General features: G+C 49.6%; 1 protein-coding gene across 1 annotated transcript in view; it reads left to right on the top strand.

The window, feature by feature from the left end:
• The window catches only part of C2CD5 (C2 calcium dependent domain containing 5), a gene marked incomplete at both ends in the record, with an annotated part of 93725 nt that extends 71602 nt beyond the window's left edge, over nucleotides 1-22123 (top strand). Inside the window, 3 exon segments of the mRNA XM_080706220.1 lie at nucleotides 17910-18100; nucleotides 20693-20839; nucleotides 21992-22123. Of these exon segments, the coding sequence (XP_080562346.1) occupies nucleotides 17910-18100; nucleotides 20693-20839; nucleotides 21992-22123 (470 nt within the window).
• Nucleotides 22124-22848: the final 725 nt, after the last annotated feature.

Raw genomic sequence — 22848 nt, 5'->3', positions numbered from 1 at the left:
AGTAGAGTCTTCATTAGATAAGTGCGAGGTTTACCTGTGTAGATGAGTAGATTTTGTTCCTAGTATGGAGAGGCAAATATCAGCTGTTTCAGATCCTGAGCTCTTTAACTTGGTCAGAACGTTGGTCTTATTTTTGTCATCACCTAAATGTTAATTTAGAATTCCATAGAGAAATTTTGCATACCTTAATTTCCTTGAAAGAATTGAGAGGAAAAAGCAAATCAAGAGATGACCTAAGTTCAGATATATATATATATCTGAATTTTTTTTCCCCCCTGGAACTGGGATGGAAATCCAGGGGCATTCTACCTCTACGCTCCACCCCCAGCCCTGTTTTTTTTTTTTTTTTTAAACAGGGTCATACTAAGTTGCAGAGGGCCTCACTAAGTAGCTGAGGCTGTCCACGAACCACTATCCTCCTGTCTCGGCTTTCCAAGTACTGAGTTCAGATTTATGAATTAAATGTAATTTCCAGAACAGAAAACATTACTGCCAAGAATCTTACTTGAACTCATTAGACAGCAAGTATTTTTCTCAACACCTATGTCATAGAGGAACTTATATTTATGCAGCGTTGGTTCCAGATCACTTCTGAGGTGTCAGTTCACTTATTCTTACCCTGCAACAGGGACAAAAACTCCTGAAACCTAACCACAAAAAATGGTTTGATGAGGTGCTAATTTACAGGAATAAATGCAAAGTAATTACCTCTCGATAGCAATAAATCTACTTGCGGAGTTGGGGGCTGCATTTGCCCAGTTTAACCATGTTGTTAACATCTACAGAAAATTGGGCTTAAACTTTGTAAGTGCCTTACCTGCATTGATAGCTTTCAAAATGTTATCAGAGGTAACTAAGGCGACTATCCGTGTGCTCGTAGTGTAAAAGCATACTTTGTGAACTAAAGAACTAGGCGTGAAGGATTTAGGTAGAGTAAGTTGTGTTTGAACAGTACCTAGACACCTAGGATTCCTTTAGACAGCCTGGGCGGGCGGATCCGGGCCTGTGGGTTCTGTGGTGGATGAGATGTGGCCCCTGGGGCGAACTGCTTCCTCTCAGCCTCAGTCTCTTGTGTGAACGTGCAGGGGTGAGGTTCTCTCTGACCTCCTGGGGCTCTGGTGTCCGCGTCTTGTGGTTCTTCTCTTACTAACATGTTCATATTCTTAAGAAAGTAAGAGTTGAGTTAGCTCTTGAGATCACACTGAGCTTCCGTGTTAAATATCTCCAAGAAGCATCTAATCAGTTCAACCTGTAAGTGTTAAACTCCTGGTCCAGGCCGTAGGAGTTTTCAGCAGGTCTCGGGTGGGTGGGGGTAAGTCTCTGGCCCAGTCCTCTGAACCAGAACAGCCGAGACCCGGTGACTCTGCGCACTGGCTCCCATGGCTCTGACGGTGGGTTGCAGAGCGTGAAAGGCACCGAGGCAGGCCACGCACCTCGCCATCAGCGGCATCCGGTGGCCAAGGCCCTCCTGTGTGGCACGCTGCGACGGACCAGCTCGGCTAGAGCACTGAAACCGCTGGGACGGATTCTTTGGAAGATGAGCAAGGATTCGGCTGTTTTCTGCAGCGGCTTTTTCTGCAGCGATTTCTCCCCCTTATCAAATAAACTCCTTCAAGTCCCTGTGCACAACGCTAAAAGTGGAGATTCCTCTCCGGGACTTGGTAGGAAAAACCTGAAATGACGGACTCAGACAATTGCCTCTCAGCAACTGACAAAGTTTATTTTCCAAAACCAAGATTCTTAATACCCTTTTCCAGTGAGATTCCTAGTAGAAAAGCGTAAACACCAAAGAACAATAGTGAGCTATTAAAACAATATAAAAGGAAGACTCGAGATATCACTTGTCAAGATCAGCCCCGCACCTTGTGATTAAAGTCAGCCCCCTAGTCTTGTGATTAAGATCAGATCTCTGGCCTCACAGGTGGGCCTTAGAGGGCAAATTCCGGAAAGGACAGGAGTCACACAGAGTCTCATAGAATCTCTTTGAACTCTTTGGAATCTTCCGTTCCTTAGGCTTTGTCCACGTCCTCATCTGTCTAGTAACTTCTTTGAGCTGGACGGGGACAAAATTGGGGGTCCCAGCTTTAGGGTACAGGCATGCAGGTGTGTGGTGAGGGAGTCAGATGGGTGAGTATGTCTCTATGGCCGTCCAAAGGGCTTTGATAGATGTCTGTCAGGTTCTGTCTGTAACACCATCTGATGTTTGAAAGCTTCAAGCCTGTGCGACAACACTCACAAGACATTTTAGCAGACAGGGCCCAAAAAGCAACATGACAAGAAGACACAGGCGAGCTGATTCCTGTAACTGTTCTCTGATTAATATCCTCGAAGCCAGTTTTAAAGAATTGTCTCTCCCCAATGTATCTGATGGAGAGTTTCTTGGGAATACACAAGCGATAGGCTTCTGTGACATGCTTATTCCTTAGCCAGGCGGTGCCTCTTTGTCTTGGGGCAGTGCACGGGCTAAGTGTAAAGGTCAAGAATCTACCTGGCCCTCGGCTCTGTTGTATTGGGCAGTATTGGTTGCTCATCAACTAGGGTGTTTTGAAGTCACACACAAAGTTTATCTTTCTTATATCCAGGCCGGACACAGAGGAGAGGAGGTAAACAGAGGCACCGGTTGCTCTATTGTAGTTTTAGGGCTAATGGCTTCAGCTGACTCTTAAGGCTTTTACTACAGGTTAATGATTGGAGAGGAGCTCTGCGTTGTAATCACTCCCCGCCTGAATGCTCGCCCAGCACCTAAGCTCTAACTAGATTTTACATTTTGGAAATTACCAGAGCAATTCTCCAGTACCAGCACACTAATATTGATGCCTCTTTCCAATACTGGTACATCCCCCCCTCTGTCTTCTCTAGCCAATTTTATTATAGCTCAGAACAAGGCAGGGGACATCTGAGAGCTCAAACATATATTACCAGAAAATTTATCTTCCACGGAATCAGTTTCTCCCAAAGTCCTGATTTTTGGGACCTTTTTTTACATCACCGGATCCATTTGTGTGGAAAGTTAACAGAATCATTACCAAAAGAACAACAGCTATGAAAGAACATCCAAGAGCAAGGAGCGGTCTGACCAGGGACCACGTCCCTCGGGGCTTGCCTCCTCGAGGTCTGTGCCACGGCATGCGTGCAGGGTCACGCAGACTCCAAGGGAGGCGGGGCCGTGGCAGTGCGCACGCAGACGCCAGGCTTCCTAGGCCCAGTGCTCGTGGCAGGACCATGTGTTTTCCCTGGGAGATGCGCCACATCTTCAGCAAACACGTCAACATCTCTGCCTCCAAAGTCCTTTCAGAGCTTAGCGAGCTGTGGATTGTGTTGCGTGCTTCCTCCTGTGTTTTCAGGAGGATGTGTGCCGGATTGGTCTTTAAAAGTTGTTCAAAGGCCAGGCGTGGTGGCGCATGCTTGTAATCCCTGCGCCTAGGAGGTGGAGACAGGAGGATCGCGCAGGTTCGAAGCCAGCCTCGCTGGCTTAAAAGACCCCGTTTCCAAATAAAAAAGCATAAAATAGGTCTGGGAGTGTAGCCTGGAGGTAGAATGGTTTCCAGGAACCCCAGTACCACCAAAAACAAAAACAAAAAAACAGCAACAACAAAAAAGTTCAAAGTATTTTGGAAGACGTGAGGCAAAGATGGGTTTTGAAAAACTGAAGAATATAGTAAGTGTCTCACAAGGCGATGTATTAATTATGTGCTATAATATGACAGTGTTGAGTAGAGAATAAAAACATCTGAGTTCATGCCAGCTCAGCAACGCAGCAGCAGCAGGTAGGAGAGCGAGCGGCGCGCGAACCTGGTGGCGGTGAGTAGCCAGAGCCCGGACCGCTGCGACCTGCGGTCACCTGGGCCACACGCCCACTGCTGATGGGCAGGTAACGGTAGAGTGTGCAGCTGGGGTGGTCAGCCATGCCTGGAGAGGTTTCTTGTATTAAAAATGTAGGAGCTGTGGATTTTACTTTACATTCTGTGTCCTGACATAGGTAGTGTGATAGCTTGTTAATTTCCTTTTGTGTTGAGGGTGTGAATAGCTCGAGTGCAGCATACTGTGTTCCTGAGTACCCACATCTTCCACTTGTAGACACACCTTTGATGGCCTTCACGTGGTGTGAGGGTGGGGCTGTCCCGCGGGAGTTCCCGGGCCACGTCTGGCCGGCGCAGAGTCTGTTGCCAGCCAGCCAGGCCCAGTTTCTTCCTCTCCACCTCTGCTCAGTTTGGCTGTGTTCTCAGGGTAAAAGTCGTTTGACGTGGTTTCCGTTCATGGTGGACTTGGTGTTGCTTGCTGGCTATTCCGACGGGCTCCCCTGAAGTGTTACGGTGCGGAGCCCCGTGGTTTCTCCAAGGAGACCGGCACACAGTCACCGCCACTCCTCCGGGTCTCACGGCAGCGGGACCTCATTCTGTGCAGTGACGTTGTGTTCTGAGAAGAACGTGGCGGTGGTGGCTTTTATACCACTTATAGAACATTTTTCCCTCATTATTACCTAAACCTTCGTTTTTCTCTGAAATGATTTTCAAGATTCTTTTTAAATGACATACAGAAATTACATAAGAGAGAGTAAACATAGAGTAAATATAGTAAAAATGGTAATCTGAGTATATAAAGGTAGTCTGGTTAAAAATTAAAACCAGTAACTTTTTCTCATAGACTACAGTCAATCTCAACAATTTTATTCATGAATTTTTGCAAAAGATTAGCATAATGCTTTAAAAATCAAAAGACACATTTTGGAATATTAACTACCATATTAATAGAGCAGATGCACTTAGGCCAAGGTGTGTCGTCATACATCACTTTAACATATTTTCAGTTATACGCACATAAAACTAGGGACTGAGCCCAAGAATATTCTGCCTCCCAGCCAGACCCTTAGCCTTTTTTATTTTTCTGTTTTAAAACAAGGTCTCACAAAGTTGCCGAGGCTGGCCTGGAGCCTGCAACCCTCCTGTCTCAGCCTCCCAAGGACTGGGATTACAGGTGTGCGTCCCCGAGCCTGCCCTCAAATATGTATCTTTTATGGTGCCGGGGATGGAACTCAGGGGCATTCTACCTCTGAGCTACACCCCCAGCCCTATTTTTTATTCTTCATTTTAAAACAGGGTCTCACTGAGTTGCAAAGGGCCTCACTTAGTTTGAGGCTATCTGCAAATCCTGATCTTCCTGTCTCAGCTTCCCAAGTATCGGGATTACAAGTGTGCGCCACCACGCCCGGTTCTCAGATATTTTTATAAATGTAATCTATCATAAAGTAAAACCTTTTCATTAAAATGTTGATTTTTTTTTTTTTTTTTTTGGTGGTACTGGGGTTCCTGGAAGCCCTTCTTCCTCCGGGCTACACTCCCAGACCTATTTTATATTTTTGAAACAGGGTCTCTTACACCAGCATGGCTGGCTTCGAACCTGCGCGATCCTCCTGTCTCCGCCTCCCAAGCGCGGGGATGACAAGCGTGCGCCACCACGCCCGGCTAAAATGTTGATTTTTTTAAAGCTGTAAAGAGTTTTAGTAGACAGCTTAGGTTTGTATTCTGCCGAGCGGCACCGTGCAGAGGCGGGTGGCCGTGCTGCTCTGGCTTCTGATGCTGGGCCAGTGGTGCTCGGTAGCTCATGCTGCAGGCTGGCAGGCCAGTCTTACCATATCGCCTGCCAACTTTGGTAGTAAGAGTAGGTCAAAATCTGCCTTTTGATGGCAAAGAAAACAACTTGGCACATATTATACCTACAGTGCACTGTGTTCCATAATGAGGTATTCACATCAGAAACTTTATTTTTTTGTGGTACTGAGGTTCCTGAAAACCCTTCTTCCTCCAGGCTACACTCCCAGACTTATTTTGTATTTTTTATTTGGAAACAGGGTCTCTTAAGCCAGTGCGGCTGGCTTCGAACCTGCGCAACCCTCCTGTCTCCCCCTCCCAAGCACGGGGATTACAAGCGTGCGCCACCACGCCCGGCAGAAACATTATTTTTATCATAGGCTACAGTATTACTGTTTTGTTTTGTTAAACCAAGTTGTATTTAAAAAATACTGGGTTTGACCAGGTGAGAGGTACATGCCTGTATTCCCAGTACTTAGGAGTCTGAGACGGGAGGATCCCAGGTTCATGGCCAGACTCAACAACTTAGCGAGTCCCTCAACAACTTAACAAGATCTTGTTTCAAATTTTCAAATTAAGAAAATAAAATAGGGCTGGGATGTAGCTTGAAAGTCATACACCCCCGGGTCCTATCCCTAGTACTCCCCCCAAAAAATAGGTAGGTTGTTTCATTTTAACGACTTGCCTGACATTTTAAATTAGTAAATAGAACCGTAAGTTTATAAAAAACAATCAAACTTAGCTTTAGTTTTTCTTATTAACAGATGGTTCTTTTTTTTTTTTTGGTACTGGGGTTCCTGGAAACCCTTCTACCTCTGGGCTACACTCCCAGACCTATTTTATATTTTATATTTTTATTTGGAAACAGGGTCTCTTAAGCCAGAGAGGCTGGCTTCGAACCAGCCCGATCCTCCTGTCTCTGCCTCCCAAGCGCTGGAGGGATTACAAGCATGCGCCACCACCCCCGGCTAACAAATGGTTCTTAACCATATAGAATTTTAAGCTGGGAGTGGTGGAGCACACTTGTAATCCCAGCATTTGGGAGGCTGAGACAGGAGGATCACGGTTCAAGGCCAGCCTCAGCACTTATATTTGAAGCCAAGGAATAGACAACACCTATCTTCTCCAACTTTTATATATTTGAAACGTTGAAAATGGAGCTAGGGAGTTGCGAAGGAGGTAAAATACCAGCCAGGTTATCAAAAGATGCTGCTTTATTAAGACCCGGCACCCTCGGGGAGTCAGCAGGCCGTGGGGGAAGGGAGTCCCAATCGGCCGGCTGAGTCATGTGGCGGAGCGGAAGCACTGATGTTTTATAGGCATGCCGATTTCTCTCGCAACCTCTGTAGTCTCGTGATGTTTGGAGTCTTGTGATGCCTGGAGTCTTGCAATATCTCCATTCTGGCTTCCAGGATCTGCCTCCCTGTCCCCACTGAGGGGTCACGTGCGGGGACGGGAGGGGGACTTAGACCTATATCATCTTGGCCTTTTGGTGATAATGGGCGGAGACCGAGTTCAAGCTACTTCCTGCTCTCAGGGGATGTCATAGATGGCCCCTTGGCCAGGAGAGGTCAAGTCCTTTGAAGTGGGTAGGTGGGAGTGTGGCTGCAGTGGGAGTCAGAGGTTACCCTGGACAACTTGGTGATCCACGTTTAAATAGACTTTAGCAGACGAGGAGTTGTGGCTGTCTGGCATCCGGAGAGGGAGAGTACCATACTATGTAAACAAGTGGACCTGCTGAAATAAAAGAATTAAAGAATTATGCCAAGAAAAATGGAGCTTAGTGTACCCCAACATTGTACAAGAGAATTTGTCATGAGGCTGTTGTAACAGAGCTCTTTTTAGCCAAGTAAGGTGATGCCAGTTGGGTTCCCCCAGCAGTTTGGATGCAGTGGGTGTGGTGAAGATCACTGTAAAAGGCCCAGTCCGCCGTGGTTGGAGATGTTTCGGTTGGAGCGACTTGAGGAGGACTTGATCCCCTGGCTTAAGGGCCTTGACTGCCGGGTGTGGAACTGCTTCTTCAGTCCTGGGTTGGGGAAGATACTGGTCAGCATGTTCCCTATGAAGGTGCCTGAGAAAAGACAAGGAAGATAGGAAGCCAAAGGAGGGGGGGTCCAAAAGGAGAGCATATTTAAGCAAAAAAGGGTGACCATGCAGCAATTAAAAGGGGCTCATGAATGTGGAGCTTCAAGGGGTGGCCCTCACACGGGTCATAGCCAGTGCTAGGAGTTCAGGCCACGATACCCGCAACTCCCGAGAGAGTTTTGTTAGGTGGTTCTTAAGGATCCCATTCATCTTTTCTACCTTTCCTGATGATTGCAGTCGATATGGGATGTGGAGCTTCCAAGAAATGCCAAGGGCTTGTGCCACCTGTTGAGTAACCTTAGAAATAAAAGCTGGTCCATTATCAGACTAAGGAATTAGGGAGTCCAAACCGAGGGATGATGTTCAAGCATAGAACATTGGCCACCGTGCTGGCTGTCTCGTCCTTTGAGGAAAAAGCCTCTACCCAACCTGTTAGGGTGCCAACCACGGTAAGAAGATATTTTAGTTTTTTGTAGGGAGGCATATGGGTGAAGTCGATTTGCCAGTCCTGTCCTGGCAAGTGTCCTCTCATTTGGTGGGTAGGAAAGGAGGGGCGAAGGCCTCCTTGGAGAGAAACAGCAGTGCAAGTAGAACAGGAGGCATTGACTTTACTAACCAGCTGCTGCAGGAGAGGAGAATAAAACAAGGGGCTTAGGAAATGCTTAAGCGCCGTAGGTCCCACACGTAGGGAATTATGTATTAGGTTAATGATTATCTCTAGCCTGAGCCTCAGGAGAGCAATTTTGTCCTGTAAAGGAGGGCCTGTAGTACATGGGCAAGAGGGCTTGCAGTTAATCACCTGAACCAAGATTGGAAAAGAAAAAGTAGAACCTGAAAAGGATGGAAGGACTGAGTAGGCAACCAAAAATGAGATTGGCTTACCCAAAGGAGATTGAGTTACCCTGGGCTGGCAAGGAAGATCGAGTTTGAGGAGGCCAAGAGTCGTCGGTTTTCAGCCAGGCCGAGTAGGGCCAGCAGCAGGGCCTAGTCTGGAAGGGTCTGTGTTGAGGCACCCGGGGCTCACCGCTTTTCCAAGGGCACTCACTTTTCCAGTGTCCTTCCTGGCCACACGCTGGGCATGATCTGGTTGGTAGATGCGGCTGAGGGCAGCTACAGGCCCGGTGACCATTGAGTCTACATTTAAACAGGCTCCCAGAGTTAGTTGTTGCTGTCCTCTACCCCTAGCCCCAAGGGCTGAGCCTCCTCTGCTGACTTCAGGGCACCTACCAGGGCTCGGCCTTGCAGGTCTGCCTTCTGGCAAAGTTGGAGTGTGCACTCCACCTCCACCTGTTCCTCTCTGGAATTAAACTTTAAATGCCATATTAACCAAATCTCAGATAGGAGTTTGAGGACCGTCCTCAGCCTTTTATTTTTTTCTGAATATCAGGGGCCGATTGCCCAATAAAATGAACTGGTAGTACCACAGATCCTGCCTCAGTAGATGGATCTAAGAGGGTATAGAGGGTAAAAGCCTCCTGAGTTGGTTCTTTAAGGGAGGGTGATGGTGGAGGAAAAGCGAGCGGGTTAGAGTGGGAGGCTGCCCTGGAATAGGTTGGTGGCTGGGCGGTGAGGAGAGATCCTGGATCAGGGTCCTCAGAAAACGGCGCCTGTGACCCAGTCGGGTCAGACTTCAGCACCCACGTGTCGCCACAAAATGGCAACTGAGCCTGTGATTCAGCAAGATTGCAGGCTGGTGGGGGCAACGGCAAGTTAGCCTGTAACCCAGAAAGACCACCAGGTGGCGCTTGTATGCTGCACTGTGGCAACCAAGATGGCGACTGAGACTAGTGGAAATCCCCAGCCAGCACGACCTGGGCAGTAGAGCAGTGGGGGGTGGGAAGGGTGATTAATAAATAAAGATGCGGCGGGTGCCATTGGCACACAGATACGGCGTACAGATACACGCAGGAGTCCGATATAATGATACGCATGCCTTTATTCGTTGAGAGTCAACCTCCAGTCCCCGCGAGTCCGCGGGGGCTAGTGGGGGAGAGCGTGCCTTCCTGTCCCTATCGGGCTTCTCTCTAGAGGTAGCAGACAGGCTCCCTTAAATCGAGGGGTGTGGTCTCCTCTGGGAATCACAGGGCTCCGCCTCCTAGCTTCCAGCCCCACCCCCTGTGGGGCAGTGGCTCAAACCTTTCATCCCATCCCGACCTCTTTGACCAAGGGGGGATGGGGCGATGATTACCCCCTCTAGTTACTTCCTGCTGTGAAGGGGCATCGTCAGGGTCCCCAGGTCGGGAGAAATCCCAGTCTGAGTCTGCCGGAAGGGAGCAGGTGGGTGTGGTCGCAGCGAGAGTTGAAGGTTACCCTGGAGAGCTCGGTGACGTGGTTTGCTTTGAGGAGACTAACAGGCAAAGTGCTATTAAAGAAAAAAGAAAATCGTGAGAGTGGAACCCAGGCTGGGCAGAAGCCCTTTTAGATATGAGGCAGATTGTCACTAGATCTATTAATACAAATAGCAACATTTCCCTGAGGAAGACGTGTGCCGCCCCTTTAGCAGTTTTTCATTAGACCAGAGTCGTTAATAGCAGCACCTCCCGGAGAGGACCCCACACCACTCTTTTCAGCACTGAGTGGGTATGGATTTGTCTGGTCAAACAAATACCTGTTACTGCATCAGGAGGATCAGTTACCAATTTTAGAGGTTTAAAACTTATGGCAGTTTGGCATCCAAAGAGGGAGAGCACCGTAGTATGTAAACATGTGGACCTGCTGAAACATAAACATCAAAGAGAGTTATGTCGAGAGAAACAAAGTTTAGTGGGTCCCAACACCGTGCAAGAGAATTTGTCCTGGGGCTGTTGTAATGGAGCCCTTTTAGATATGGCCTAAGCTGTGGGCAGAGGCCGGAGGGCTTGCCGTCATCACCCTGGACCGAGATTGGGGAGGAAGACAAAGGCCTGAAAGATTGAGCAGTTCAAAGAGGAAACTGGCTTACCCTGTACCAGTAGAGTTACCCTGGGCCAGCAAGGAAGATGGAGGAATGAGAATGAAGGGAAAAGGAACATGGACCCGGACCACACCTTCTGCACCAGCCACCTCACAAAGTGGGGCCAGGAGAGAGGGAGATGGGGCCTGTGACCCCGGCACCTACGTTTCATCGCAAAATGGCGGCCATGAGCCCGCAGAATTATAAGCCTGTGACCCAGAAGGACCACCAGGTGGCGCCTGTGAGTTGCCACGTTGTGTCCAAGATGGCAGCTGTGGCTGGCGGGAAAATCAATAGCAGCTGAAAAGTTCCTAACCATTTCTGGGTCACCGCAACCCATTTCCCAACTTGTATCAAGGCCAGCCAGGCGCTCAGGGCATCTGCTAGTTTAAAGGTTCGACTTCCCATAATTGGTTCGTGAGCGGAAACGAAGAACAGGAAATGGGCGTCCCCGATTTCCCTGCTCAATCGTTCGGAAATGGAGGTTAAGAGATAGAGGAGAACGTCTTCATCCCTTCTCAAAACCGGAGGATGACCTAGTCATCTGGTTCCAGTGGACCAGGGGACAATGGGTCATCAAGCGCTTGGATTTTGGGGTCCCAGTGGACCAGAAGACCCAAGACCAGAACCCGCTAACCAAGGGAAGGAGGCAGTTTACTGGAGTTAAGTGTTGCCAGCCAGCGCTGGCTGCGACAGAAGCGCTAAGAAGCTGCTGGGGGCGCGGTGGAGCTGGGGCGCGCAGATGCCGGTGGCTGGTGTGGATGGCGCTGGCAGCTGGCGCAGGCGGGATCAGTGGGGACGCACAGGCGGCGTGGCTTGCTGGGCCCGTGGCGTGGAGACAAAATGGCTTCCAGGTATGCAGCAGACGCTGAGGCTGGGCCCCGAGGAGCACCGCCAGTGAGCCTGGCTCGGGCGGGCGGAACGGAGCAGAAGCAGCTGTGAGTAGAGCTATGCCTGGCGCGGGTGACGGTGGCGGACGCCGAGGCCGGCTGTGCGCCGCCCAGTGAGCCTGGTTCAGGGCAGGCGGGGCACACTGGCCAGAGGTCCCGGCGGTGACCGGAGCGCCGAGCTGGAACCGTGGTTTTAGAAGGTCCCAGCGGCAGGCAGAGGTCCTGGCCAGTGCAGGCGGTCGGCAGGCAGAGCAGGTGCCAGCATCACCCAAGGAGCCTGACTTGGGGCCGGAAAGATGGCCGCCGGCTCTCAGCAGAGCCGGGGCCGGAAAGATGGCTGCGGGCTCTCCCGGAGAGCGCGGGGCTGGGGAAGAAGGCCTAAGGTCCGGGCAGGCACGGGTCAGTGGCGGCGGCGTGCACCTGAACTGGAGCATGGCGGGGCCGCAGAGGCCGAGGCTGGAGTCTGAGCTGTGGACGGCAGCGCGGGGGCCGGAGCCGGAGCCGCCAGTGTGCGGCAGCCGCCCGGATGGAGGGGTGGGCTTTTGCCACCATGTCGGCAAGCGCTGTGGTGGGATGGAGCTGGAGTGCGGCGCTTTTGTGTAAAGTCCAAGCTCCGAGCGCAGATGGAGAGTCAGCTGCAGGCAGAGCGGATGGAGGGTCCAAGAAGCGCAGGTCCATTAGGCAGGTCCAGGTTAAGGCCCCATTAATTCAGTACGGCCTTCAGCACCAATATGATTAATTAATAAAGATGCAGCGGGTCCCATTGGCGCACAGATATGGCGCACAGATACACGCAGGAGTCTGATATAATGATACGCATGCCTTTATTCGTTGAGAGTCGACTGCCAGCCCCCGCGAGCCCGCAGAGGCTAGTGGGGGAGAGCGCGCTTTCCTGTCCCTATCAGGCTTCTCTCTAGAGGTAGCAGACAGGCTCCCTTAAATCGAGGGGCGTGGTCTCCTCTGGGAATCACAGGGCTCCGCCTCCTAGCTTCCGGCCCCGCCCCCTGCGGGGCAGCGCCTCAAACCTTTCAAAGGGAAGGTCGGGAACGCACACCAAAAAGGCCTGCACATAAAGGACTTCCAGCCATTTACCAGACCACTTACAGAAGTTGTTGAGATCGGTCAAGTTCTTAAACCTAAACTGCCACCCTCAGGCTACCATGAGTCATTATGATGAACCGTTCTGGACATAGTCCCCCACCAAGCCTACTGGGAATCTATTTTGGAGGTTTGGCTCCCCATAATTGGTCTGTGGTCAAGAACGAACAACAGGACACAGGCGTTCCTGGTAATCCTGTTAAACGTCCAGGAACGGGAGTTCTTGAGCCAACGACCCAGTGTCACCGGATTCTTGGTTGAGTGGTCCCAGTGGACTGGAAGACAAGGGTCCCCAAGCGCTTGCTTTTGGGTCTTAGTGGACCGATATTGAACTCAAGTCTGGAGACAAAGCTGGGACCCACTGGCCAATAGAAGAGGGAGCTTACCTCATGCCAAAGAGCAGAGCGGAGCAGTGCCAGCCAGGGCCGGCGGCTGTGGTTCCAGGCGGGGTTTGGGTGGCTGCCGGAGCGCTAAGCCGGAATGACCGTGGCGGGCACGCAGGTGCTGAGTGCGCGTGGTGGGTGCTGAGGCCCAGCCACAGGGCCCAAGTAGCGGGTGGCAATGGCACCAGGGGCAGCCAGGCAGGCAAAGGTTTTGGAAGCACCCATGCAGAGGTTGCATGCTGTGGTGGCAGCAGGCAAAGCTACGCCTGCAATCTGAGCACCAGTTTGGGACCTTACGGGTAAGCGGCTGGCGGGTCGGAGAGTCTGGTGGTCAAAAAGAGGAAAGAAAAAAGAAAAAAGTACCAAAAAATTTTCTCAGGTTTCATGCACCAATTGAAGCATTTAAAATGGAGCTAGGGAATCAAGAAGGAGGTAAAATACCAGCCAGGTTATCAGAATCTACTGCTTTATTTGGACCTGGCACCCTCAGGGAGTCAGCAGGCTGTGGGGGAAGGGACCAACGAGCCATGCGTTTGGAGAGTCGTGCGTGGTCCTAATTGGTCAACTGAGTCACATGGCAGAGTGGAGGCACCAATGTTTTATAGGCATGCCGATTCTCTAGCGACCTCTGGAGTCTGTCTCGCTGACACCTGGAGTCTCGCGATATCTCCACTTCTGGCTTCCAGGATCATCCTCCTGTCCCCACTGAAAGGTCACGAGGGGGGAGGGGAGGGGGACTCGACCTGTCAATATTGTTGGAGGAAGGTAATAATTAGGCATAGTAAAAAGTTCAAATACTGTAAACATACGTTCCTCAGTCAAGCTCCCTTTCCCTTTACTTCCCAAGAGGCAGCTGTCCTTTTGTCTTTGTGAAGATATTCTATTCAGCCTTTTTTTTTTTTTTTTTGCAGTACTAGGAATGGAACCCGGGGGCATTCTTTCTGTCTTTCTGTCATCCTTTCTTTCTGTCTGTCTTCCTGCCTTTTTTTTTTTTTTTTTTTTTTTTTTTTTTTTGTGGTACTGGGGATGGAACCTAGGGGCAATCTACCTCCGAGCTACAGAGCTACACCCCCAGACTATTTTTTATTCTTCATTTTGAAGCAGGGTCTCACCAAGTTGCGGAGGGCCTCACTAAGTAGCTGAGGCTGCCAATCTGTGGTCCTACTGTCTCAGCCTGTCTCGGACTGGGATTACAGGTGTCACCTGGCTCTGTTTTTTGGAGCTCACGGAGTTTACAGATTGCTGAGCACCTCGTTTGTTTTAGTGGCTGTAGTTTAGAGCCGGTAACAGGTGCTCCTTTTTTAAGTAGGCTCTTTTTTTGTGCATTTGTATGAGATACTATAGGAAATTCCACAATACCTAGATGACACTGAGTTAGACCAGAGAATTTCAAAACTATTTTAGCCATTCTTCTCTTCCCTAGCCTTTACAAAATTTCATAGACTTTCTCATCCCACCTGTAATCCTACACCCCCCAAGTCTGGAATGCCCAAGGCAGTACCTTGCAGAACACGGGCTCTTAGATACACCAGCGGGGGACCAGGCAGGCGGCGTGCTGGCTGTGCTGCGAGTCATCCCTGCACCCATGTTCAGACTCAGCAGGTCTCTCGAGGTCAGGCCTGTTCTACTTAGAGGCTCCATCTGGCCCTCGACTTGGGAAGCCCTTGGGGTGACGCACCCGCCAGGGTCACAGCCTCAGGGTACCTGCAGTGTGCTCTGGTTGGCCCTCCTCGTGGCCCCGTGGCTCTGTGTCACAACCCCAGCTGCTGCCCACTCCAGCAGTAGCTGTTGCCACTTGCTTTATAAAACCAGAAGTGGTGGGAGTCTACAGTTAGGAGAAGTATTCTGTATGTATCATGTTTCTAAATTGACAACACTAATTGTTTCAGTTGTAAAATTCTTTAAAACAAAATTCAGATGTGCTAATGTAGCTAGCAGGTGAACTTTAGGTAGGTTGGCTTTTCTATAGTACTGTTCATGTGTGTGCATGTAAGCACCTTGACATGGGGCATCCCTGAGCTCGCTGCTAGGCAGCCCCTCCAGTGTGGGACCCCTTCTCATTCTCTGGAGACGCAGTGCTCCTCAGTGCAGCGTCCTGCTGGCACCAGGGCGGAGGGAGGCGGGGCGTGGATGGAGGCTGGGTCCTTCACTGCCTCATCCTCCCGGCTTGTACCCACACAGTTCCCTGCCGGTTTCGTTGTCCATGTTCTTCCCAGCATCGACCTTTTCTGTCTTGTGGCCTTACATTGAACTTCCGTCCTACTAACATTTGTCACTGTTTATACTTTTCTGTGACTATAAGTGTCTGAAATGCATCCAGAGTTTTAATAAACAAGCAGTCTCCCTTAGCCTGGTATTTATTAACTGAGCTATCTTTCACGTATCAACAGAAACCGCGTTCTAAACCTAAACACTTCTGTTGGTCTGCTTTGCTCCTATTCTTGTGCCTTACAGAAGACATTGACAAGCAGGCAGACAAGCGCTGCCTGTGCTCAGCATCCCAGCAGTGCCGTCCATGTTGTCTTGTTGACCGCCTGGAGAGCGCTCTGACTCAGGTGGGCCAGCCGCAGCGAGAGCCAAGTTTGTTGAATAGGCAAATAGCCGCCAAAGGTGTGAAACGGTAGTGTGGTTGGTGCATACAGTTAAGACGGTGAGGAAGTGCGCTGGCCAGCGGAACAGACCTTTATTGTAGGTCTAATGTTTAGAAAACTTCACTGACTTTACATTCTTTAGCATTTTAATAGTTTTTAAGTTTCTAAAAATAAAGCATCAGCTCCTTAGCATTTTTTGTTTCTTTTTTCATAGCTTAGCGGTAGTAAAAGTTACTCTGTCACAAAGCAGAGCTCGGCAGGCCCACCCCACCTTCCACCCCGTAGCAGGCATTGCCAGCCACCCAGCCCTGAGGCGTGAAGGTGCGATCTCAACACAGGACTCTTCTGTCGCTGGTGGGGATGAAGGTATTTTAATAAGAGGAGAGTCAGTTAGCAAGTTTTCTCTTTGATATTTGATTCTCACTTTTTATTTTTTACTTTAGGATAAAAATAAGGGAAGGAATTATTCTTAAGGTTTGGATTGTTAATTGAAATCTAGGACCAGGCGTGGTGGGCACGCTCGTCACCCCAGCATTTGGGAGGCTAGACGGGAAGATCGGGTTCGTGGCCAGCCTCTGCTTCTTAGTGAGGCCCTTTGCAACTCAGGAGGCCCTCTTTCAAGATAAAGAATGAAAAACAGGGCTGGGGGTGTCACTTGGGGGTAGAATGCCCCTGGGCTCTACCCCCGGTACCGCACACACAAATCTTCTAATAGAAATAACTAAGACAGTATGCATTAGAAAGAACGGAGCGAAATTAGGGGAGCGCAGCTTGTGGCCCTCGCTGGGACTCTGCGTCCCGCGTCCCGTTGCTGTGATGGCACCACAAGTGCCGGCCGCCAGCAGGGCCTTGGTGCTGGACTTGCACCTCCGCTCTCTGACTTGAAAGGGTCGCTCTTTTTTAAGTTTCATTAAAGTGCGTCATCAGAAGAGTACTGTGGCGAGTAAGAGACATCACCATATTTTTTCTTTGTTTTTCTTTTGTTCTCTGTCTGTGTTTTCAGCAACGTCAGTTGATTACAGTTCCTTTGCAGACAGATGCAGCAGCTGGATAGAGCTCATTAAACTGAAAGCTCAGACCCTAAGGCGCGGATCAATTAAGACAAGTAGGCGGATGTTTCTACCCCATTGTGATGATCTGAGAAGCGTGTCGCTGATTTCCCAGTGATGAAGGCTAGACCTCACTACCTAGTATTAACATTGCCAACCAATCATGCGCTGGAGTGTGAAAGCTGAAGGCTGGTGGTCCCTCGGGAGCTCCGCAGGGCCCGGCGGCCGCTCGGTCTAAGTGCAGAGCTGGGCTTTTAGCAGCATTCCTACAGAAACATAAGTAGACGTGGTATCCTAATGGAGACGGCGGGAGCCGGCCAGCCCTCTTACTGAAGAGTGCCCTCTGCTGGGACCCGGTGTCCCACGGGGCCCACGGCACCTATCGCTGACTGAGGTGGCACCGGGCTGAGTCGAGCATTTCTGGAGAGTACAGCTCTCGTCATCCTGCTGGACTCGGGGATCTGCTTGGGTGTTCTTTGCCTGCATCCCACGCGGTGTGGTAGATGTTGAAATTACTCTATTTGAGTGAAAGGGTTTGAAGTCCACTAAAAGGGAAGTAACCTCATTTTAGAGGGAAGAACATTGGATATGGAACCAGCCAGATCTGGTTTGGGATCCGAGGAGCGCCAGCTTTGTAGCTGTGGCCTTGGGCAAGCTGTTTAACCTCCCCAGCTCTGCTTTCCTCGTGAAGAACGGGGCTGGCGATAGCCGGTCACGGGTGTGAGGCTCAGATGCTCACGGTGTGTCTGCTGCAGCAGGCACCTAGGAAGTGGGGCTGCGTTATGTGTGAGAGACAGCCACTTTTTAGATAGCCAAGGTCATTTGTTAAATTTTTTAAATTATGAGTGTTTAGTCAGGTTTGGAAGTGGAAGCTTGGAGTTAGTTCACCCAGGTCGGTGCACAGGTTGATGAAGTCTTAGGAAGGATGGCGAGAGCCGTCCTAGGAGCAGAACAACTTTCACACTCTCCTTCCTCCTAACACTTGGTTCCTCCAGCAGATACTTTTAATGCTCTGCCGCTTTTTCTTTCCTTCACTTTGTAACCGATCATTGTGCGTGTAGCTACACCGCATCGACATTTTCTTTTGCAGGAATGCCATTTTTCTTCCAAAAGAATTCCATTCCAGCACCCCTCGTGTCTTCCTCTCTCCTTGCATGCGGTGCATGAGTCTTTCCTTTCATGACATGGCTTAGCCACAGACAGCTGAATGTTGTCACCACTTACTTGGAAACCTTAGGGAGTAGTCGAGCTACCAGTGTCTGCTCTTAATGTTTTTTTTCTCTCCAATTTTAGCTGTGACCATTGAAAAAGCAAGCCCAATGGGTGAAGGAACTTTCCGGAACCGTTCCACTCCGCCGTGTGCAAATTCCACAGTCGGGGTTGTTAAGATGACGCCTCTTTCCTTCATTCCTGGAGCAAAAATAACGAAATACCTTGGGATAATTAACATGTTTTTTATTCGGGAAACGACTTCCCTTCGTGAGGTAATTCCATAGAAGCTAGTCACTGAGCTTTTGAGTGTTCTCTAATTGGAGATGGAGTAAGAAAACCAGTGTCAAAGTATGTTCCTCTCAAGTCTAATTTCTGTGTGTGTGCTTATTTATTTGTATTTTGACTACCTATCTGAATTGATTCTGCATTTAGACTTTAAGAATCTCATACAGCAGCTGGTATCACAAGAGTTGTGTTAGGTGTAAGCTTATTTACTGTTAGAAATTCAGCCAGGAACAGTGACACATGCCTGGACTCAGGAGACTCAGACGGGGATGCAGGATCCAGACCAACATAGCAACAAAGCGAGCCCTTGTTTCAGAATATAAAATAAAATAGGACTGGGGATGTAGCTCAGAGGTAGCATGCCCCTGGGCTCAGTCCCCACTACCAAAAAGAGTAGAAGTTCTAGAGCTTCGTCTTTTGTAAAACAAGGCTCAGCACTGTTTGATTAGACCTTATAAAGCCAGGGCACAGCCCAGGGCACAGCCGGTTTCTCAGCCATCCTTGAGCCCCATCAAGTAGCTGTCTCCGCCACTCAGCACAGTGTGGGCTGTTGCGAATGCAGGGCTGCAGGGGCTTGCCGGGCTCGCCTCTGCTGTTCTTCCCTTTGGAGGGGACGAGGCCACTCCTCCTAGTCTTTCCCATAGTCTGGGAGAGCACCACTGTTGGGATTCGTACCTCGCCCCAGAAATCAGGCGGCCGGAGTGTGTCTTGGAAGTAACGGGGGTTGCACATTTTTACCTGGTGTGGTTAAGTTCACATCAGGGTCAGCCTCTGATGACTTGTGTAGCACAGCAGTGTAGATCCACAAAACCAAGATGATCTTTATGTTGCATCTGAGGTCAGGGCTGCCGAGCAATATACAAACAGGATTTTTAAATTCCGAGGCACGAAGCCAGTAGCCGCTGGCGTCTTATTGCAGCAGCAGCTTGCACATTAGACGGTTTGCTCGCTGTGGAGGTGACTTGGCTTGCTGAGCCCTGGCGGTTCTGTGGAAGCCCCTCCGCCTCGGGCGCAGCCCGGGGCTCTCCTGTGCCTGCCCGAGGCGACACGGCGGTCCTTGCATAAAGGCACAGAGGCTTCTGTAGACCAGTTACTTAACGAGAGGTTTCCTTTAAGATGTTATTTTTATACTTTTACGGGCGCGCCGTGGTCTCCCGTCCGTCCGCAGTGATGGAGACGCACACGCACGGCACTCGGCGCTCTCCCGGCTCCCACGCTCCCTGCCCGCACAGAGGCTGAGAGCCAGGGAGAGTTCTCACCAGTGGGCCTGTCAGTGGAAGGGGCTCTTTCATCAGTCCTACCAGTCTCCAAGGCAAACTGTTTTGTATTTTAATTATGTTCAGATGGAGAGTAAACTCTCCTAAAATAGTCTCAAAAACCTTTTCAGTAGAGAATTAAAATAGGTTATAAGTCCATCTAAGTTTTTGACAGAAGTTGGGTGTTAGAAGCTGGCATGCTTTGGCTTAGACTTTCCTGTTGCATTCATAGAATTGTGGTTCGAGGGCTGGCCTTGAGCGTCTGGGCTCAAGCAGTCCCCGCCTCAGCTTCCTGAGTAGCTAGGACTGCAAGTGTATTCTCCCTGCCCAGCTGAAATCCATAAAATTTTATTTCCTAAGTCTTTTCTAATGCACAAACTCCCTTGCCCCAAATTGTGCCTCATGGTAGATTTCCCTTGACCTGAGTCTCGGGTCTTGACTAGTAACTGATGGTACAGCATCTCAAATGCATTCATTGTTTGGTAACTTATTTTTTACAGTTAACCTTTTTTTTTTTTTTTTTTTTTGGTGGTACTGGGGTTCCTGGAAGCCCTTCTACCTCTGGGCTACACTCCCAGACCTATTTTTTATACTTTTTTATTTGGAAACAGGGTCTTCTAAGCCAGTGCGCGCGGCTGGCTTCGAACCTGTCTGATCCTCCTGTCTCCGCCTCCCAAGCGCGGGGATTACAAGCATGCGCCACCATGCCCGGCCTACAGTTAACCTTTTAAAAATTAAAATAATGTGGTTACTCTGCCTTCAGAATTTCTTGCTTAATAAGCAGGAAGACACTGGTGAAAGAAAAAAATCTCATATGCTGAGCTATGATTTAGTCAGAAGCACTCTCAGACACTCAGCTCCTTAATTGCAAAAAGCAGCACCTTTACCAGACTCTGTACGATCCTCTGGCTTTTTACAAAATGTGATTTACTACAATCGTTTTCTAACCGTACACTCAGCTTTTCCTTTAACGTCCAGTGTAAAGCTGAAAATTCTCTTCTCGACTCTTAAGAAACCTCCAACAGAATTTATGGAAAACTTGAATTCAAAAGTATCTTACACTGTTGACTAGCTTTCGGTTCCTGTTTTGTTTTTGAACACGGAGAAAGTTCTCCACACTCCCGGATTTCACTCCATAGTGAGTAAGCGTGGAATACTCAGTTCGCGCACCTGTCGAATTAGGTGTCGGCATAGAAATGTGCTGCACGGGTGCAGCGAGTGCACCAAGGAAGGCCGCGGCCGCCTTAGGGCCCTTCAGGGGGTCTCACGCGCCTGTCCCAGCCCAGGTCCTGTTTCACAGTGGCGTGTCCTGTCCTTGCGCAGGAAGGCGGGGTCAGCGGCTTCCTCCACGCCTTCATCGCAGAGGTGTTCGCCATGGTGAGAGCGCATGTGGCCGCCTTAGGAGGGAACGCCGTGGTCTCCTACATCATGAAACAGTGCGTCTTCATGGAGAACCCGAGTAAAAACCAGGTGAGCTGCCTAGAAACGAGAGCTGCCCCCAGCCGCCCTCCAGGCCACGCCGAAGCGAGCCGCCCTCCAGACCCCGGTGCTTCAGAGGCCTGCGGGAGGAGTTTCTTGACTACCCGGCACACAGCGCGCACCTTGGAGACTAGTTGTGTCCTGTGGCTCAGAGGATGGAACGAGAGGCGTGCTCCCTCCAAGCTACACCCCAGCCTGGTTTCTATGTTTTTTTCTTAAAGCAGGGCCTAAGTAAGTTGTTGAGGATCCTGCCATCCTCCTGTCTCCACCTCCCAAGTTCTGGGATCACAGGGGGCAACACCACACCCGGCTCTAGTTATAATTCTTTACCATTTCTGGAATTTCTGCTTCCGAGTTATGGTTCCCCCCATTTTCTTGGTGGGAGTTGGAGCGTGTGGTGACGGGGAGATAGGGCCTTGGGTGGGGATGCCCGGCGCTCCCTGCGAGCTGCCGCCAGGGAGAGCTCTCATTCTGTCAGTGGGGGATAAAAACGGTCTAGGTCTAATTAAATTGAAATTTAGAATATAGCTCTTTTATCCGTTTTGAGTTGCGATAATGACTCAGGTAAAATTGTTAATTGATCTTTTAAAAAAGGACTGAGCAGAGTGGACGGTCATGAAGGAGGCGCCTCCCAGGCTGCCCTGCTTGGCACACAGCAGAGCCGTGCTGGAGTGGCCAGGGCGGTGGGCGGAGGGCTTGCCTGAGGCGGGCGAGGGAGGCGCCCGGGCCAGGGCCGGGTCCTGGCAGGGCAGTACTCGGGAGGGCGGCGGGCTGGGTGAGATAGTGCCAGCTCGCTCTCCAGCAGGCGCACATGTCCCCAGCAGTGTAAACCATGTCACTGATGCCCACGTCTCGGCCGGCACTCGGTGATAGTCAGCCCCTGCACTTTTTGTCAGTGTATATGAAATGGTCTCTTGTTGCCGTTTTAATGTGTGTCTCATGATAAATACTGGGCTTGAATGGTTTTCATGTTTCAGGACTTTTTGAATTTCCTGTGAATTGTTTTCTTACCCTTTTTTTCGTTTACCTATTGGGCTTCCTCTTTTCCTTCATGGTTCATAAGTCTGTGCTTCGGGGCCCACGTATAAAAGCTATGAGCCTCTTGTTAGTGTCACGCACCTTGTCCTCTTGTGGTCCTTATAGGCACAGTGTCTTATAAACGTAAGTGGTGATGCAGTGATTTTTGTTCGTGAGTCGGACTTGGAAGTGGTCTCAGCTCAGCAGCCAGCTGCCACCTGCCAGCCGCTCTGCACTGGAGGAGAAGTCACAACCTGAAGGGGCTGGAAGGAACGAGCAAGCAGAGGACGGCCGTCTGACGCAGAGCTCCGCCATCCCGCAGACAAATTTAAGCGGACATCATTGAGCTCGTCAAGGAAGAAGTGAACATTTACGCGTAGATTTGACTTATCAAATCTTGGAGTCATGACAGTTCCTCACCTTGACGTTTGTAGGCCTAGCTTTGACAGGCCCTATGGAATCTTGTACCTTCAGCAAGTTAAGATAAATTTCTACATGAATTGTAACAAAGATAGGAGATATTTGTAACTTACGTTGATTTTAATAAAGTCATTATTTAAAAGTGAATTTGGAAGATTATCAGGAATATAGAGTAACTACCTAATGGTTATTTAGAAAAAACTAAGGAAGAAGTTCAGTCTGTTAATGAATAATTGATTTGAGAAATGTGTGGGAGAAACGGACAAAGGCTTTCAGAAACTACTGTGTGGGTTTCTTAACGAGTTTAATTCCTGTGAGGAGCTCCGTGACAACTGGACAACTGAATGGTGGCTTTAGCCATCCTTTAGAAGTTAAAATTCTGAAACTTGTATCTGTTATGAATGCATTGTAACTACTGTAAAAGAAAAAGTAATATATTAGAGCTGGTGTCCTGTTGAAAGTTTTACTATCTCCAGGGAGCTTGGAAGAAGCATAGTTTTCATAAATGGCCACTTTTGAGTTGGTATTTAATTTGAATTGAAGGGTCTTATTAGCTTCAATTA

Source organism: Muscardinus avellanarius (assembly GCF_963383645.1).
Source record: "Muscardinus avellanarius genome assembly, chromosome: 11".
Lineage (NCBI taxonomy): Eukaryota > Metazoa > Chordata > Mammalia > Rodentia > Gliridae > Muscardinus > Muscardinus avellanarius.
This window is presented reverse-complemented; position numbering and strand designations above follow the sequence as displayed.